Consider the following 20151-nt stretch of genomic DNA (forward strand, 5'->3'; position numbering starts at 1 on the left):
AAGCAATGGAAAGGGAGCCAGCAGGTATGCAGAGCAAAGGTTTCTCTGTGCTCTAGAGATTCACTAGTGACAGGAGTGGACCTACTCTACCTCCTCACCCCTTGCCCAGCACATCCTTTTAGCATCAACGTCATTACAGTATTTAAAGTGCTCAGGGAACTGGCATGCCTACAGCACTCAGAGCCATGCTGACAGGAGAGGGAGATGTCATTGGTACTTGCAGTTTTAGCCTAGGCCATGGAATTTTGCAGAGCGCTGTCCCCATGTCCTGGATTGCTCTCTCCAGAGTGAAGGGTTTCTGTTTTAAATGTTTAGGCCTTACCCAGACTCATGGGGGTGTGGGGGGAGTCCCAACTCTCCAAGTGATGGTTTTAGTAAGAAGTGCAGGCTATAGGTAAGTCCTGAGGACATAAAGACAGAGCCTTCCCAGATAGTATTCTAGCCCCAACAATGTCCACAGGCACCTGCTTTGCCCCTTTCCCATGAGAGGCCATGGTGAGAGGATTATATGTGTTAACCAGAGAATAAACCTGGACCAGACACTGAACCTGCCTGTGCTTTGGTCTTGTAATGCTCTCCTCTAAAAACAGGAGAAATAAATTTGTTTATAAGCCTACAACTTTGTAATATGTCATTACAGCATTTCCAACAGACTAAGAAATGGCTACCCTGCAGACATGCTGGCTCAGAACCACTCTCCCCTTGCCTATGAGTTCTAATGTTCAGTCTAGTTGACTTTTCATAGATTAGTTCTGGGTTTCTTTGAGTTCCCAAAGCTCCTTGAAGTTCTTTTTCTCAGTTCTTGTAAACCCTGGTGACGTCATCAGTAGCATCAACTGCAGACTTCCCTAGTGGCACCAGGGGCATTTCGCAAGGCATTTGTTCAACCCTCAAGTCAGTTACCCAGGGAAACAAACTGGTGATGTCACAAGGCTTGCCACTTGCTCTTCTCCTTCAGGTCCCTTCTGCACTGGCTGAGGTAGGGTCCTGTCTATTGCTCTCCCAACCCAACTGTGTCTTGTATTCCCCAGGGCAGTGCAGAAGCCCTTGCTTTCCCCCAGCCAGGTCTACATTCACTCAGTTCTGCTGGCCATGGCTATCTCCCTACGCTTCTTCCCTCTGGATGCATAAATGCTATGAAAATGGAATGTCTAGACATCTTTTGTTCTCTAGTATAAGGGTGGGGAGATTGAGACTCCCTCCCTGTCCCTAAGCAATCAAAAAAAAAAAAAAAAGGCTGTTTCAAGCTTGATATTTAAGCTTGATAATACCTCAGAGGTTTCACAAGTAGAAGGACCACACCTGATTCCCTTATCTTTCTTTGGGCCATAAACACACCCAAGTCTCCAAGTCTCTACTTCCTGATTTCAGAGAACGCTTCCCTTCTTTATGGGACACCATCACAACCTTTGACCTTTCTGAGAAAATGAAAAGGAAGAACAGAGGTCTGGAGGTTTACAGAGACGTCGTTTTTTAAGAGGTCATTTAGCAGGCGGTGCCCTGTTCCAAGTGCAACTCTTCTTTGTTGCTCGCCACAAAGCTGTTTTGAAATATGTGCAAACGGTCAGGTTATCTAACTGCAGCTAACTATCCGAAAGATTTCCTCCCAAGGTTATAAGAAAAGGTGCCTAAGAGAGAAGCACAATCCAGCCTGTGTTGAAACTCACTCCCAGAGGACTTTGTTTCTACAGCTCTCCAGCCTGAGCAGAGAGCAGCGGTGGCTCCCGGGACTCAGAGGCAAAAGCAGAGAGCTAGCACACAGATTCCAAAGCCATGACAAAGACAACCACTTGCATCTATCACTTCCTTGTTTTGAACTGGTACGTCTTCCTCAATTGCTACATCCCACATATTGGAAAGGACAATGAGAAGTTAAAGGAATTCCATGATGGCGGACGGTCGAAGTACTTGACGCTCCTTAATCTGGTAAGTCTGTGTGTCTGTATCTGGAACCAGGTCAAGCTTTCCCACGTACCATTTTACTAAACACAAGCCACATATATGTCTTCCTTCTTCATGGTTGGTGAGTTTGGGGCTTCCCCTGTTATTCAACAATTTGCTCTGGGGCACTCAGTCTGGAAATGCTCCATAGCCACTGGGGTGTCTAATTGTACAATGCTCTCTCACAAAATCTCTTGGAGTCCAACTGGGGGAGCACGGGCTTGAGTACAACACACAGGCGAGAACTCGAGCCCTGCCTGGGACTCTGAAAAGAAGGCAGAGCTGTCACATGTTGTGTAGGAAGTGTGACTTCCACTGGAGGAATAATGTCCTTTGACAGCACACAGCGACTCACAGATTTATCTAAGAAAAGCAAGCGCATTTGCCACCTTCCTCTCCCACTACACTTTTTTATAGGCTCAAGTTCCATCTGAAAGGAGAGAGATTACCCAAGCCAACAACCAATACACAATTTCAACTGTTTTAAAACCAAACTTTGAGCTTAATCCCTTCTTGCCTTCTTAACCTGACTGGCCACGTGCTACTGAGCAAAGTCTGAATGACTGGAAGAAAAACTGCCTTGTAAGAAGGATTGTAGGGGAAATAATATATTTTTAACACACACACACACACATATGTTAAAAGATAAAATTGGAGCATCTTTCAGACATGGGAATTGACATTTAAGTCTTTGTCATTGGTGCTAAAATACACAGTTCCATAAAAGCACCTGGTTTCAGGGAGCTGGAAATAATATTCTTGTTTTCAAGATTTATTTTTTATTTTATGAGCATTTTACATGCCTTGCCGACATGTATTCATCTGTGCCGCACATATTTCTGGTGCTTGTGGAGACCAGAAGAGGGCATTAGATGCTCCGGAACAAGAGCCACAGATGGTTGTGAGCTGCCCTGTGGGTGCTGGGACCTGATCCCGGGTTCCCCGGGGCGGCAGCAGGTATCCTGAACTGATGAGCTGGTCCCTGCAGCACATCCTGCGATTGGAATATGCTCATCCTTCGGAATCACAATCCTCATTTTGTAATCAGGGCAGATGAGTGGCAGAAAGAGGGACTGGAATGTTGAGTAGGCAGAAATGGTGAGTTCAGTTTGAAGAGGCGTTTCTTTGAGGCACTGGCCCCTTGCTTCTGGTCTTGTGTTCACCTTTTGGTGACATATTAGCCTGAATATTTTGAGTTCTGGGCACAGCTCTCTAGCGCCAGAAGGCGTCAGGTTGGCTGTTTGTTTCAGTCCTGAGATTTTACGAGGAAATAAGTCGAATAGTGAAAAAAGAAAAGAGAAACTGGTTTATAGACCTCTCAGCACTAGTTCAAAGAGTGGGGTTTGTAACTCTGTCGGGTCACCTGGGGCTGTCTGTCTATCCATGTGTAATTATTAAACTCAGGCCCCAGAATGGCCATCCTACTGCCCAGAATCACAGGGCAGTGGGACAGACTTTGCACATAGGTCCATAAGCCACCTCCCTGACTTCTTTTGCCTTTTAATGCAATCCCCCCAACACACACGTCATTTTCCGTCTACTAGCCTATCCTACTTAGATGTTGTTTAGAAGTTATAACATTTTTGTTTATTTTGTGTGCACGGATGTGTGTCGGTGTTGGGGTCCTGTGTACCACAATGTAAAGGTCCAGGCGCAACTTTCGGGAGACAGCTCTCTACTCTGACCGTTTGGGTGCTTAGGATTGAACTCAGGTGGGCATGCTGCGGAGAAAGTATCTTAAAGAGAATCTCACAAGCCCAAATCATCTCAGAATTTAATCTCATTTTCTGCCTTCCTGTCGAATTAGCCACCAAATCAAATTCCATTTGTTTTCCTTTTTGATGGACCCGCCTTCCCCTCCCCCACATCCCCGCCTTACTCCTTGTCCTCTTTCCAGACTCGCTAGTTGGCATCGGAGGACCATTAGCCCTGTATTGTCCCTTGCTCCTCCGATGTGCAGGTTCCAGATTGGTCTCCCTAAGCTCTTTTTTTTTTTTCATGAATTCCTTTTAACATGGTGGCCTTTTTTGAAATAAACAAAACCAAAACCAAAAACAAACAAACAAACAAACAAAAAAACAAACTCACCTCTTAGCTCCCCTTCTTCCCAGGAAAGCTGGTGTCTCTTAGAGAAAGGCCTCTGTCTCAGCAGCTATTCCCACAGATGTCCCTCCTCAAGTCTCCGCTCATATCCCCAAACAAAGGCCTCCTGGCCTCTGTTCACCAGTTTGCTTCCACAGACGACCTGAAATCCCAGGTCTGGTATAGCAGTACTATTTTCTAGTCCCCTCCCTCCTCTTCATGTGAATAGAGAAAACAATTGAACTCTTACTAGGTCAAAACCAGTTCTACCTCATAAGTCCTTATCAACCCAGGCCACTTACAGTTTTCCACCGTGTTTGCCAGGAGAGCAGGGCGTAGGGCACTCGTGGACTAGAACTTTGCCCACTTGGTATGTTGTAAGTGTGGCTATGTTTTCTACTTTGCTGAGTTGATATCTCTCTGGCAGCTTCCGGCCCCAGCCTGTGAGCAAAGGAGACGTTACCTGTAATGATTTCCTTTCTAGACTCCGTGAGTGTTCCCCACACCTGACAAAGATGGGTTAAGCATATTTTAGGGGACCTATCTAAGAAGAGTTTTCAAGTAGTGTAGTTCTAAGAAATGTTTGAACCTCAAAACTTCCACCTCTTGAGATCTCACGGGTTTATTTAGTTTTTGAATGGGTTTATATTTTGTTTGAAATAAATTGGTCCGGCTGTAGAGGTCTCCTAACTTACTCTAATACCCATGTTTATTTTACTTCACCTTGGTGACATCAATATCCAATCCAACTTAGCAGGAATTGTAAATTTTATTATATTGTATTTTATGTGGTAAGTTTTCTGCCTGCGTGTTTGTATGTGTTCCATGTGCATGCAGTTCCTGCAGAAACCAGAAGATAGGCAGATTTGAACCATCACGTAGATGCTGAGAACTGAACCCAAGGTTTCTGTAAGGGCAGTAAATGATCTTTAACACTGAGCCACCTCTGTAGCCCATCAATTTAGCAGGGATTGTATACCCCTTCTTTTAATTTATATTGTTTAGTTAATCAAACGTAACTATTTCAATGCCTTTGTAATACACCCTGTTCGTCATGCTAATCTTTTGTGTGTTTTCTCGTGTTAGCTTACAAACTAAATGGGTGTCATTGAATTTTCGTACAGGCTTTGTTTTTGTTGATCCCCACCTACACTTCCCCCCTCTGCCCTCCTAGTCGTGTCCCCTGTCCCCTCCTCTTTGTCCCCAGTAGCCCCATTCTCCTTTCCTGTCACGTGCACCACTGTCTTTGTTTTCTTCCACTCCACGACCTCTCTTCCTCCCTCCCACAGTCCCTGTCTAGCTTCTCGACTTAGACTCTCCAGCCCACGCGTGGAAACGGTGACATCTGACAGGTGAAGGAAAACCTGTCGCGTTTGTCTTCCTGTGTCTGGTGTAGCTTTCCATTCAGATGCCTTTAGTTTCTAATCGACTGAGCGCACTTCTGCCTCCCTGTTGAATAACAGAGCCTGTCTCATTACAAGTCAGATTTTAGAGCGTGGGCACTGTTTTCCTCCTGAAACTGCCCCCCAGGGAGTCCAGAAAGAAGCCAGAAAAGCTGCCAGAGGTGCCGGTGGCTATAGTAGAATGCTGGTAGCTAAGAAGAAGAAGGCTAGGGGACAAGAAAGTCACTGTAGAGAAGACAGAGCTTGCCCCAGGGAGAGGGTGTGTGCTCTGGTGGTTGTGTCCTTGGTACGGCTTCTTTGGGGCTGAGGACTTTCTGCCGTCCATTTCCACATTTGTTAAACAGGAACAAAATTAGAAGCTAGCAGCATGGTCATCAACTTAGAGGGCCATCGATGTGGTGTAAGGAGAAAGGATGGAAGGGAGATGGGGAGCTTGGCGTTATCTTGTGTTTGATGAAGCTGGACAGTGTGGATCACGGTGACTTAGGTGATCGTGGGTCTCCTTGCTAAGTTCTTAGTGGATGGTAGATCTAGATGAAAGTCACCCACCACCCCTGTAGCTCCTGTGTATGCCTCCCTACACTATACTCTCTGCCATTCAGCTAGAGGAGGATGTTTGTTGAAACACCCTTCTCCCAGCTAGGTAGCTGCTGGGGTAGACGTCCTTGACACTGCTGCTTTGGGGGAGGTATAGCTTCCGGTTCAAGCAGACAGCAGTGAGTATTCGGAGTGAGGAAGTCCCAACAGCTGAGTGTAGAAACCAAGCTATGCACAGTTTTAGTCTGCTTGTGCTGGCTCTGTCGGTGACTACAGTACCCACTTGGGTACCGAGAGGCAAACCCTTGATTTCCATCACTGAGTCAAGATTTTCATCTGTGATGTTCTAGCTTTCCAGAGCCTGAACGACACACTGATGTTGCTCGCAAAGATACTTAGAGATGCTGATTTAGCTCTTGGGTAACCGAAGGGATTAGAACTGTTAGCACAGAGGGAAAGGATGTCTCCAGCACCCAAATAAAGCCGTTTAAATGGACTGAGTAGCCAGGATGGATAGCACTTTGGTGAATTCTTTCCACACAGTGGGGAGATCTGTGTTGAGAGAGGCCTCACTTCTGGAGCTAGAGTACTGGCTGTCTCCTTCCTTACTGTGTAATTCTGAGTGAGTTACCTAACTTTTCCACATCTCGGTTTGTTCCTGTGTTGCAGGGAGGAAAGCAGATCCTCCCACCTCCCCAGAGCTGAGAGATTCATTCCACAGCTCCCAGATGGTGTGTGGGCTTCTGATGGTTCACAGGTGATCTCCCCTCCCAGCAGCACCCTCGGCAGGAGGAAACTGCCTCCACCAGGGTTTAGCTCCTTCCCTGGGGTTGCCAAGGGGGCTGTTCAATACAAGAGCTCCTTTAAGAATCTGTCTGCCCCCAGATCCTTCTCCCTTCCTGTCACAGATACTCTGAGGGTGTTGTCTGTCCTTAATGAATCCCCACAGGCCCATCTCAGAACCACAGACTGTTTCTTATGTATTCTGGCTTTTCATTTCACAAATAACTTAAAGAAAATGTCTCTCCCTCCTCTTCTTCCTCTTTTTCCCTTCTTCCCGGTAAAGGCAAAGTGACCCAGAGCCAGTCCTGGCCTGTAGTCTCTCCAATACAATTCTGGGTTCCTAACTGGTGCTCCAGGAATGTTGGCTGAATGCTCTGATAACCAGAACAGGATTCTAATTGGTATGAGCCACTGCCAGGAAACCCCCTTCCTTCCTTTAGGTTGCTCCATCCCAGGAAATCCTACTGCTATATGAAAGCCACTATTGCCAGCTACATAGCCTTGACCAAAGCTTCCTAACCTCCTAACCAATATATCTCACTATTTCTTCCTCTTATTATTAATCTCTCTAACTTCTCATTATTCTAAATTGTTTCCTTTGTGTTCTTTGTCCTCCTGGCTTTTGTTTGTCAGGCCTCCTTGTTTATCTCAGCTTCTTCTTTTAAATTTAAATTTGATATATTGTTATTTAGTTTTTTGAGAATTTCATATATGAGTAGTCTATTTACATAGGTTTACCACTCCCTCTCCCCTCCCAACTTCCCCAACGCACCGTACCTGGAATAGCCTATCAGAACGCCTCTCCCGAGAGGACACTGATGTTCCCTCCCTTGGCAGCCACTGATGGATTTTTTTGTGGCTCTTTACCTAGTGTCACATGTTCCTACATCAGCCACCAGCTCAGAGATAACAATATGGAGACGTATTAATTACAAAAGCTTGACCACTAGCTTAGGCTGGTCCTACTAGCTCTTATAACGTAAATTAACCCATTTATATTCATCTATATTCTACCACATAGCATACCTTCTCTTCTATCTTGCACTTTCTATTTTCCTCTATATGTCTACCTTTCTTCTTCCCAGAGTCCTTTCTGTCCCTGGAAGTCCTGCCTAATTTCATTCTGCCTTACTGTTGGCCATTCAGCTCCTTATTAAACCAATCAGAAGGTACCTTGAGAAAGACACATCTTCACGGTGTAAACAAATATTCTACAACAACCTAGGGGTGGGTTCTTGTGAAATTTCCCACACATGCCAACTGGTAGTATTATTATGTAGGTCCTATTTAGACCATATTATTGAGATTACATGGGTGAAGCCTCAGAGTCTTTCTTAACCTAGAGGCTCATAGGTGATGAGTGAGGACTGGGCAATTCACACCAGCCCCGATTCGCCTTGGCTAAGCATCCTGTCCTCCCTCTGAGTCAACTGCATCCTTTTCACTACCACCAGACAAAATGTCTGTCCCAGTTAGTCCCCACGTTGTCTTTCATTTGGAAATAGTCTTTCGCTGCAAGGGTTACATCAGGTTGAGGGAAGGGCAAGGAAAGTCCCGGGGTGGCCAAGTCAGGCCCAGAGCCTTGGGCTTGGCACTGGGTTGCTTGACTCATCCATCAAGAGTCATAATGTCTTGTTCAGGGGACTTGTGGAATCTCCCTCTCTGGAATTCTTATTTTTTTAATGGAAGAAATTTTCATTTCCTGGGGTTGTTTAAAAGGGTTTTGGCTTTAGGGCAAGGAAATAAATCTGATGACTTAGAAAGGGTAAGTTTCCATGATTATAAGATCCTCATGGATTTGTGAAGACGTGGAATGTATAAACTAAATAGCCTTCAGCTACGGTTTCTTAAATCACATTAGTTATCTTTTTTTAATGTAAATTCAGCTCCGTCACTGGTCATAAGTTTGTTAGCTAGCAACAGAAACAAAAGACGGCCAACAAACTTAGAACAGCAGCATTTCAGGAAAAGGCCCAGAACATTCCACTGGAGTAGAATCAGGGAAGAGCTGGTAGAAAAGATGACTCAGGAGACATCAGTTATGAAAAGGCTTTGATCAGCAGGACACTATGAAGCCCGCTTTCCTGGGAACTCGTGTCCCAGGACAGTGGATGCCTGTCCATCTGCATGACACAAGATGACCCCAGTGTTCCCTCGACACCCCTCAGGACTCCCTGGAACCCCTGGCTTCTCATCCTCCGTATCCTCTCACTCTGCTCAGTGGTTCCTTTACATCCTAGCTCTTGCTGTGTCTTTCCCTGGGCAGCATCCATGTGCTGCCTGCCGCTGCCCAAGTAATCCTTGTTGATGCTGATGTTGTGTGTCAGTTGAGAGACAGAAGTAACAGTCACTGTGCTGCAAGTTCCTTAAAAGCATCCCAGTTCTTGCTCTGTTTGTAAAGCCACCACATGATTTGACAAGGCTGCCCTAATGGACGATGGAAGCTCCTTGTGTCACTGTATTGGAAATCACAAGTCTGAGATTGAGTCTTTTCAATGGCTTGCAGATGGCCCGTCTGTTCTTGTGTCTTCTCGTTGTCTTGCTTATGTATCTCTGTGTTCTATAGGATACTAGTTCGATTACATGGGTCTGCCTGTGTGTGCTCATTATAAATTAATTCTTTAAAGAGCCTATTTCCAAATATAGTTACATTCTGAAAATTCCTTAGGTGTCGGAACACCAACATAGACATTTCTGGAAGGGATACAAAGAGTCCATAACTGCTGGCATTTTCTCCTGACCACTCTTCCCTTTTCCTCTTTTGAGACCACCATCACACCATGTGTGTATGCGTGTGTTGTTCATAAACATTAAAATTTTTTTTGTTGGAATATAAGCAGATCACTATCCAGTCGGATGACCTGAGTTGAACCAAGTGTGTTCTTGACACCCCTAAAGACTTCCTAGAGTCTCTAGCTTCTCATCCTCCTCATCCTCCAACTCTGTTCTGTTGTCCCCTTTACACCTCATTTCTAGCCAATGTCTTTGCCTTGGTAACACTTTGGTGCCTTCCTCCCCAACACCTATGTGGGACCTGCTGCTCCCCAAATATTCACTGTTGATACTGACGTGGCACGTCAGCGCTCAGATCAATGGCAGCAAGGCTGCCTCACACAGAGTCGGCATCTGGAGATGCCAGTGTGGCATATGTCTTGCAAGACGACATGTGAGCTGGGATGGAGGGGGAGAGGTGATTGGCACATTTACGGTGGGGAGCTAATTCATATTGATGGAGAGAAACCTCGGAGGAGCTGAGTAATACACTTTCTTCCTTAGTCTGGTTTCCATATTCCGTGGCTGAGATGGGCAAGGGAAAGAATGGGCTTGACTCCTGATGACTCTAAGGAGCTCTGGCCAAAGGACACGGGTAGGATAAACCTCACTCTCTGGGTGGAGGGCAGCCTTTCTCCCAAAGGGGCCAGATCCAGGGGATGGTCAGTCACTGTGTGATGAATTGCTCTGTAGATCAACAGAACCCAGACCTTGTGGCTGCTTCTGCAAACTAAGATGGTAAGGGACTGCTGCTGTATGAGTATCTGGAAGTGAAACACGGTCTGAGAACTATGTGGGTGGGGGAGGGAGGAGGGAGAAGATGAGTTTTCTGACATCCATGTGCAAATGACTTGTGTGCACGCTCAGAATTCTCCAGCTCTTGGGCTCAGTTCCAAAGACACCTACAGTAGGGAGAAGCATTCTGGAGGGGACCTCTGCATGGCATTTAGAACTGCGGCATTTCCCTTTCTCCCCCACACACAGCCTTTGCCACTGGGGAGCCTGCTGTTCCCCTGGGCATCTTGTGACTTTCACCCAGCCTGTGATTTTTGCTCCTGAATCTTCCTCGGCTACCTTGGATAACCCTTGTCTCATTCTGTGCCACACAAGAGGAAACCTCCCAGCATTCTCCCCCTACTCACGACTCCCTTAGCAATTTCATTCTACCTTGAAGGACTGGCTCCCTAGGTCTTCTCCAACCCCCATCTCTCCGAGACTACCTGGTCTGCATTTCCAAGGGGAGGTTTGCTTAGACAGGAAGGCCTCAGCCTTGCCTACCTAGGTTAAGAATAAACCAGGAATGTGGCTTAGCTGGTCAAGTGTAGGGGCACAAGTTTCAGGTCCAAACTGCCATTCCCAACAACTCCAAAAGAGGCCAGGCATGGTGGCATGAACTAGTAATCCCAGCACAGAGAAGGCAAAAACAGGGAGATCTCTGGGGATTGCTTGCTGGCCAGCCTAGTTGAAACAGAGAGCCTCAGCTCCCAGTGGAAGATTCTGCCTAGGACAACAAGGTGGAAGATGGCTTTACCATGCCCAAGGTGGATCCACGCTTAAACCTCCCTCCACCTCACCAACAGACACACCAGAAGAGAAAATCAGGCATCCTTGAGAAGATTTATTAACTGCCCAAACCTGTGTTCCCCCACACACACACCAGGCCAATTAGAAAATAATTTACAGGAAGAAACAGTATATTGATAGTTTTAAAAGTTGTATTTTGTCATCTTACTCAAGTAGAATTGTCTCTCTTCTGACCTCCCACAGAATTTTGTGTGGACGGCTTGAGAAATCTGATGTTTCTTAAGTCTGGCTCGAGAACCAGACTCCGAAGCCATTGGAACTTGAACAAGTTTGTTTATCTCTCTTTACCCCCATTTTCTTAACTCCTTTCCCACCCACTCCAAAGACAGGGTTTCTGCGTGTCACCCTGACTATCCTAGAACTTGCTCTGTAGATCAGGATGGTCTCGAACTCAGAAATCTTCTTGCCTCTGCCTTCCAAGTGCTGGGATTAAAGGTATGCACCATCAACCACCGACCAATTTTCCTCATCTTGAAGATGGGCCCGCGAGCTTAATTCTAGCACATCACGAGGACGGTTGAGAGTTAACAGTGAGTCTCGAGTCTGGCATATAAGAAGCCATGACTAAAAGTCAACTGTTGGAGTTCCGAGTCCTCAGTAAGACCCATGAACGATGGGCTTCTAACCCAGAGGCTTCTGCCTATATAAGGATCCTCTAGAGTGCTGGCTTAAAGCCACCAGTAGGACCTCCTTTCCAGGTATTGTGATCCCTAAGTCTGCAGATGAGAGAGAACCTGGTTTCCTGAGACGCTCCAGTTACTACACTTGCTGAGGGTCTGAGGACTCAGCTGGAGTCACCGATGAATCCACCCCAGTCTTCTTCCCCTCAGTCACACCTCAGCCTGGGGAGTGTCCTGAAGCTAACTTTAGATCTTTGCCGGAGAGTCTAGACTTCAAACCCTGTTCCCCAACAGCCAGCTCGGATCAATTATTAACCCAGCTCCCCCGGGCTTCATAACTTTCATTCTCCAGGCTAGAGTCCAACTGCCCCTCCCCTGCCAACACAGAGCTCCCAAGGACTGAGATGACTTCTAAGGCAAAGGTACTCCAATCACCCCAGTCCCTGCAGAGGCAGCACCCACCAGCCCTTAAGTCAGTGGTCACAACATGGCACAGAATTCCAAGACTTGCCTTTCAGGGCATGCTAAGGGCTTACCATCCCAAATCCAAAGACCTGACCCTTGAAAGGCTCTAGAATCCAAGCTTCATGGTCACAAGTACGACACCACACGTGGAAAAATTCACGTCATGTAAATTGATTTCATGCACAAAATTGTTTTTTTTAAAAACATTAGGTTACCTTTAAGCTATTTGATTTAGTTTTTATTAACTTTATTTTATATGCATTTGGCCTCAGAGCTCCTAGAACTGAAGTTAGTGCTACAGAAGGTTGGGAGCTGCCATGTGGATGCTGGGAATTGAACTCAGGCTCTTTGGAAGAGTGGCCAGTTCTCTCAACTGCTGAGCCATCTCTAGGGCTGGAGGAATGGCTCAGTCATGAAAGGCTAGGCTCACAACCAAAAGTATAAGCTATTTTAGGAAGTTAACATAAAAAATATAAATGAATTTTGTTTGATACACTTGAATCTTATCCCCATGATGTGTCAATATTCTAAAATCTGGACAAAGAAATCATCAATTCAGAATACTTCCAGTGCCAATCATTTTTGATAAGGGGTCTTCACTCTTATTTGAGTGAAAGAGACTGTTTCTCTCTTTTTTTTTTATTTGTTATTGATTTTTATTGAGCTCTACATTTTTCTCTGCTCCCCTCCCAGCCTCTCCCCTCCCTATTTCAACCCTCTCCCAAGGTCCCCATGCTCCCAATTTACTCAGGAGATCTTGTCTTTTTCTACTTTCTACTTCCCATGTAGATTAGATCTATGTAAGTCTCTCTTAGTGTCCTCATTGTTGTCTAAATTCCCTGGGATTGTGGTTTGTAGGCTGGTTTTCTTTGCTTTATGTTTAAAAACCACCTATGAGTGAGTACATGTGATAATTTTCTTTCTGTGTCTGGGTTACCTCACTCAAAATAATGTTTCCTAGCTCCATCCATTTTCCTGCAAAATTCAAGATGTCATTTTTTTTCTGCTGTGTAGTATTCCATTGTGTAATTGTACCATGTTTTCCTTATCCATTCTTCAGTGGAGGGGCATTTAGGTTGTTTTTAGGTTCTGGCTATGACAAACAAAGCTGCTACGGACAGAGTTGAGCACATGTCCTTGTGGCACAATAGATGATTTCTCTCTCTCTTGCCTTGCCTCAGGGACCTAACAGAACTCAACAGCTGCCTGGGTTCTGGGTATTGTTTCCTGTATCCTGTGATTTAAATCCCTCCACTTGTCAGATTTCCTCTCAAGGGAGCTGCAGTAGCTGCAGTGGTTCCACACTATCTGCATAACACCCCCCTACACACACACACACACACACACACACACACACCAGCACAGGGCTCCATCCTGGTGCTCATGACCCTTATTATGGCTTTCTCAGTGAGAGGGGTGTGTGTGAGTGTGTGTGTGTGTGTGTGTGTGTGTGTGTGAGAGAGAGAGAGAGAGAGAGAGAGAGAGAGAGAGAGAGAGAACATGCTTATGCATGTATGTGCATGTACACATGTGTGGAGACCAAAAGGCCACTTTATTTCATGAGTCATTCTCTCACATTGAACCCAGGCTCACCAACTGACTGTACCAACAGACCAGGGATTTCAGGGGTCCACCCGTCTCTGCTCTTACCCCACAGTGCTGGGGTTACAGACACACGCTGCACCGTGCCCTGCTTTTACATGAGTGTGAGGGATCTGAACTCAGGTCCTCACGTTGTGAGGCAGCCATTCCACTGACTGAGTTGCGTCACCAGCCTGAATTGTCTTTCCTGGGAAAGGATCCTGACCAGGCCACCACTGTGCTCGGCCCTTCCCCTGAGCTGGGTATTTGGCTCTTACCTCTGTGCAGCCATGCCGTACAGCTCAGTACATTCTCTCTTTAAACTCTTCATTTCCATTGGAGCTGAAAGCCATTAGACTAACTACTGTACACATTATTATCTCGTGAGTGAGTTTCCTCAATCAGCTTTAGTGTGTGAGGTCAAGGCCCAGTGAGCTGGAATCCCAGCTCTTGAAGTGGCTCTCCACCCAAACAATGCTACATCCCCTCCTTCTCGCATCCACATAGCTCCCAGAGGGTTGCAGTTTTGTATCAGTGGAGAATGCATTAATTAAAGCCAATGCAAATGCTCATTTCTTGTAATGAATTTAGCTTTTGCAGGCCATTTTCTTTGGAGTCGCCTGCCTGGATGATGTGCTGAAAAGAATCAGAGGAAGGAAAAACATCAAGTTCATCACATCCTTCCGAGACCTGCTGTTTACCACCTTGGCTTTTCCTACATCCACAGTAAGTGACAAGTGTGCACCTAACACCATAGGCATGTACAATGGATAGGCACTTCTCCTGGGACAGCAAGATTGTCTGGGGACTAGCTATTATAACCAGAGCATCTCCATTTCCATAAATGTGCTGTCTGGACTACATGGACCAGTGTCTTCATGAAGTAGGGTACATGACGGATGAGCTTATCATTAGCTTTCTGTCTTTGGGAAGGCTTGGTGCATGGTCCTTGTTGCTGTCTGATGGGAAAGTTTAATCAAAATACAATAAAAAAAAAAGACAGTCTCCATGTTTGTGGGTTTACACAAATTCAACTAACTGCGGATCAAAAAGATGTGACGAATGAATAAAAATCAAACTAAAAATACTTATAGCAACCACATAACGTTGACCTTGTGTTGAGTATTATAAGCAGTCTCTAGGCGAGTTAACACACACAAGAGAGTGTATATGAGTTCTAGACAAATGTGATCCCGTTACATATACAGGACTTGAGCATCTGTGGGTTGAAACATCCTTGTGAACGCTAAGGGATGACCATATCGGTGAAGACAGGCTTGCTTCCCCCATGTTGGTGGGAAGGACAGTACTAGGTGGGGAAGATGACCCCTGTCTATACAGGAAAGCTATCAAATAAGAAATAAAAGATGTAACACCTTCAAAGTTGGTCCACCGAAAAGACACATTATGCAGAGCACAGGGCAGGCGCTTCCTCCGCTGTGTCTGATGAACAGAAACCAGGAGGAGCAAGCCGTGCCCAAGCAGAAGTATGCTTGTTTGCAGGTGCCACCCACATTGCTATTCCATTGTTTGTGCTTCCACTCATTAAGTGGGATGGAGACAGACTAAGATCACACACGCTTGCTGTGCAGCAGGGCCCGGGACTAGAAATCACTACCGTCATGGCATGTCATTTGTATTTTAGTAAATAAAACTTTCCTGAAGATCAGAGAGTAAAACAGCCCCATTGGTCAGCTGTACACACCAGGCAGTGGTAACACGCACCTTTAATCCCAGTAGCCATACTAGTTTGCCATAGAAACCAGTCTCATTCTCGGTGCTCTTGGTATATGCTTAGATGAGAGAGGGCTCATTTGTGACAAAGGACTTATGGTCTATGCATCTTTTTTATCTGTGTCTTCTCTGCGTGCCACAATGGCCACTGTTGCTCCTAACACATTGCCCTCATCAACGCATCCCCAGAGAGCCAGGATGCACTTGTTATACAGTAAGCATTTCCCCTTTCGTTTTATGACCCTAAAAATGTGTGCACGATAGCCTTCAGACTGCCATCAGTTTTATGCTGCTGTTTCCTCGGTTAGCTTAGAAACCTCCGATGAAAAACAAATCTCTTTTGTGTTTCCTTCCAGTTTGTATTTTTGGTATTCTGGGGCCTCTTTTACTATGATCGAAGTCTCGTTTACCCCAAGGGCCTGGATGACTTCTTTCCAGCATGGGTTAACCACGCAATGGTGAGTACAGAAGGTTAGTGACCACCAACGCGAGCAGCTTCTGCACCGAGCACTGAAGTGTCTGTGTGTTTCCACCCTGCTCTTGGTGCCCTCCGGGTTCCTCCTGTCTCTCCATCCTCTCGGGATTTGAAAAGCAACCTGGGGGTGCCGGAGAGATAGATAGCTCAATGGTTAAAAGTACTTGCTGATTTTCCAGAGGCCTTGGATTCACTTCCCAGAGCCTACATGGTGGCTCACAACCATCTATAGCTACAATTCCAAGGGATCTGATGCCACCTTCTAACCTCCGTGGACACCAGGTATGCGGGTGGTGCACAGACATACATGCAGGCAAATGCTCATATACTCAAAGTAAAAAATAAGCAATTTTTAAAAGCATACTGAGGATGTAAATGAGTGGTATTGCTGCAGAGGGAGTCCGCTGAAAGCAAAGATGGAGAGCTAAATAGTTATCATGTTGCCTAGGAAAGTCATTTAAAAGTTACTCTACCAGGAAAGGCGACCTTCGGCAGTTCTGAAAAAGAAGTGACTTCTGCCCATGACTAATAACAAAATTCATTTCCAGGAATGGAATAAAGGAAGGTTTAAACAAAATCTATCCACATGTTCAAATAATATGTTCCTCCAAAGGGCAACGCAGTGACCAGTAACAGAGATCCCTCCAGGACCATACGTCACACACAGGATTAGGAGTAAATGTTTCCGTGTGGTTTATCCAGTCATCGGTTCTTCACTGACTACTGTTTTGAGGAGTTAAACAGAAAGCAGAAGCTGCTCTAAGAAGTTCAGGTCACTGGAGTCTGAAGAGTTGGCTGTGACCCAGACATGCAGGGCTGACCAAGGTGCCCAGGTCTCCACGGTGCTGCTGTGCCTGAGTCCTTAGAGCTGTGGGTGTAATCTCCCTGGGCAGTCCTAGCTCAGTTTCTCCACACTTGTAGATGCATTTCCACTTCACTGGGCAGTTTAACAGGAAGATTTCAGGTTCCAGGAAGCAAGACATACACAAATGGGGAGAACTTGTAAGGGCTTAAAACTCCCAAGTCTACCTACAACTTTCTTCTATCCTTCAAAGCGCCCATTGCCTCAAAATTCATGACAATCAATGAGGAAAAGCTTCACTGCCTGCTAATACCTCCCCATGGACCCCATGCTCAGAAAACACTGTTTCAATATTTTTCCTGAGAGAGATACTGGCCATTGACTGAGTTCCATGGTTTCTTCAAGGTTCAAATCTCTGTGTTAAATAACCCCTTCTTCCAGTGTCTCCCCAGTTTTCATTAGTATTCATGCCTTCACAGTGGATATTCCCAATGTGTGTGTGGGGGTATATGTGTTTATGTATATGTACATGGGCATGCAGGAGTGTGTGTGTGTGTGTGTGTGTGTGTGTGTGTGTGCCCATCAGAGATTGATGCTGAGTGTCTCTGTTGCTTTTCTCCGCCTTATGTTTTAAGACAGAGTCTCTCATGGACTCTGGAGCTCACTGATTTAGTTGGCTTGACTGGCCAATGTGTTTCCGGGGACACACATACCCCAGTCCTGCTGAGTTTACAGCCACCTTGTCCAGCTATTACCTGAGTGCCCAGGGACTAAGCTTAGATCCTCACACTTAGAGAGCATGCTCTTTACTAACTAAGCCGTTTCCATCCCCCCCATTTTTTTAAATGTCATTACAGTGTGTAAAACATATGAGCTGATTTAATCCACACACCCTTCTGTAGATAAGTACCCCACAACTTTGAGTTTTACAAATGAAAAAACAAATAACAGAAACACCATGTCACCTGCCTGGGGCCAGCAAATTCATCATCCCTGGCTCACCTAGGGTGGTAATCCTATAATCTGATGCTAATTCACTGTTGCCTTTTACCAAGCTTACATTTCACCAGAAAATCAAAACGAATAATTAATATGGCAAAGTAAGAATCTTCACTTAGAATAAAAAACATCCAGACTTCCCATTTTATGCCAATAAATCATAACTTAGAAAAAGCGAGGGGACAGGAAGCATACACCCACTGGGGCTGGATGCTACTGCCATAATTTACAAAGCGGAGTCTTGAAAGTTCTTTCTCTCTGGAGTCAAAGTCTCTCACCAAGCCCAATCCCCAGGCTTTGCAGCTCTACTGCTGCCTTTTCTACAAGGACTACCAGCTCCCTCCTCTTAGAGTCCCTCTTTCTACACTGGCTTGGAAATCTTCCAGCGTGTTGTGATGGCGATGCCCAATCCGAGTGACCTTGATAAGTAAACAGCCATATGGATGCTTGATCATTTGGGAAGTGAAGCGCTGGATAAGAATGTACATCCTATCCATGAGCCAATTATTAATAGTAAGACGAATCCTGGAGCATGGCGACGCTTAAGTACTTCTGTGCCCGCCCAGCCTGGGAGAGCGACATTAGTGATTCTGCCCCTTGCCCTTTGGTTGCTATCACCTCTATCCCTTAGGGAGATCAGGCAAGAGTCAAAGGAGGTGAGCAATCTGGATTATGGGAGAAAAGGAGGGGGCAGCCTGCCATGGGTTAGACACTGATGTTTCCAGGTTTCTCTTCGCTTAAAGGGAGAAAATCCCTGCAGAGCCATCTCCAAAAACGATACAAAGCAGAAACAAACAAAAGACTACACTGCCCAGTTCATTATAAGGGATTTGTAAACCCAGCTTCTGTCCTCTTTCTTTTGGCCACGAGGTAGAGGTAAGAAATTTGGTGTCACAGAGCAGTGTGGTGCATGTCTTTAATCCCAGCACTCAGGAGGCAGGAACAGGTGGATCTCTTTGAGTTTGAGTCCAGCCTGGACTACAAGAGCTTGTTCCAGAACAGGCTCCAAAGCTACAGAGAAACCTTGTCTCAAAATAAACCAGAGAGAGAGAGCGAGAGAGAGAGCGAGTGCTAGCTTCCAGGAATGTGATGCTACTTTTCCATGACTCCAAAAAGCAATTTAACGAACTGGTCATCAAACGGAAGCTCTAAAGCCGTGCACCCCATAAACCCTTTTATCTTCCTAAGCTGTCATTGCCGGCGTTTGGAACAGCAATGGGAAGCTGAGTAGCTTACTGGGTCACCTTGTCAGAACTTCCCATTTTACCAGGCCCTTCTAAAACAACCTAAAAAGATGGTTCAGTGCTGGGAAGCCGGGACCAGAGCGCTGACAGGCAGACTTCCGGACATGGGGCCTGTGTGCTTCTGTGTGGGGCCAACCTGCTCCCTGGAGTGATTCCCTTCCTGTAATGCTCCTTCCTTCTGCCATAGAATAACCGTGACATCATCAGAGCCCTGTGCTATAGAAAGGCTCCTTTACAGCATCCCTTATGCTGACTTGGTGCTAGCTTTCTTTTTGTCATAGTTTTCTTTTCCATTTCAGTGTTCTTGGTTTTGTGGCACTTCCCTCTGACACTATATTTCTAGATGCTTCGGGACTAATTGACCCTTTGCCACCTTCCTGCCTATCTACTTCTGACTCACTGGAAGTTTGTCGTTCCTGTAGGACCATGCAGAGCTGGCTCTCACTGTTGTACTCAACAGACATTTTCCTGTCCCTGTTACATTTTCAGTCCAAGCAGTAACCTGGGAGGGATGTTTGCATCCTTTTGGACAAACTGCCTGAGCTAACTTTAGGTGAGGCAGATCAACGCGACTGTGTTATTGCTGAACAGTTCCCTGGCCTTCATAAAAGAAGGAACAGAACAGCAAAGCATTCGTTCAGGTTTTGCCAGAAAAGCATTAACTCTTCAGGCCTTATCTAAACGCTTACTAAAGATAGAACCAAAGCAGACCGATTTAAATAGCAGGAAGAAGACTCTTAGAAACTGAGAAAGAAGGACCCCCCTCCCCCACCATCCTGCATTGGAGGGGAGCTGGGGAAAGCATTTCTCCGGAAATCAACCTGAATTGTCCAAGTTGGAAAGAGGAGTGGAACAGATCAGAGTTTCTCCTAAGCTCTGCTGCATTTGAAAACCAGGCATAATTATCTAAAATGTGCCCGAGCACTTTCCAAACAGCTAAAGACTGCATAAATGGAAGTCATTAGCATGTAAAATATGAGGATCCCAGCCAGGACCCATCACACTTCTCTTTATCCACAACCACAGTCTGAGGCCCATAGGCTCAGTCGGTGTGAACGGGGCTTAGAAACAACCTCCTTTCAGAAAGAGCCTTTCCTCCGGCTCTTTGAATTAGAGGAAGGAAAAAATA

At 45.8% G+C, this 20151-nt stretch overlaps 1 protein-coding gene across 2 annotated transcripts in view; it reads left to right on the forward strand.

Moving 5' to 3' along the window:
• Positions 1 to 20151, forward strand: part of LOC121434018 (androgen dependent TFPI regulating protein) — a 77780-nt gene that overhangs the window by 16351 nt on the left and 41278 nt on the right. For both annotated transcript variants that reach the window (XM_041632761.1, XM_041632763.1), the window contains exons 2-4: positions 1692 to 1926; positions 14360 to 14494; positions 15859 to 15960. In XM_041632761.1, the coding sequence (XP_041488695.1) occupies positions 1774 to 1926; positions 14360 to 14494; positions 15859 to 15960 (390 nt within the window). In that variant the 5' untranslated portion in view covers positions 1692 to 1773. The remainder of the gene's footprint in view (positions 1 to 1691; positions 1927 to 14359; positions 14495 to 15858; positions 15961 to 20151) is intronic.

The sequence above is a fragment of the Microtus oregoni genome, unplaced genomic scaffold, assembly GCF_018167655.1.
Source record: "Microtus oregoni isolate MIOR12 unplaced genomic scaffold, Mior012 000042F_ref0000377, whole genome shotgun sequence".
Lineage (NCBI taxonomy): Eukaryota > Metazoa > Chordata > Mammalia > Rodentia > Cricetidae > Microtus > Microtus oregoni.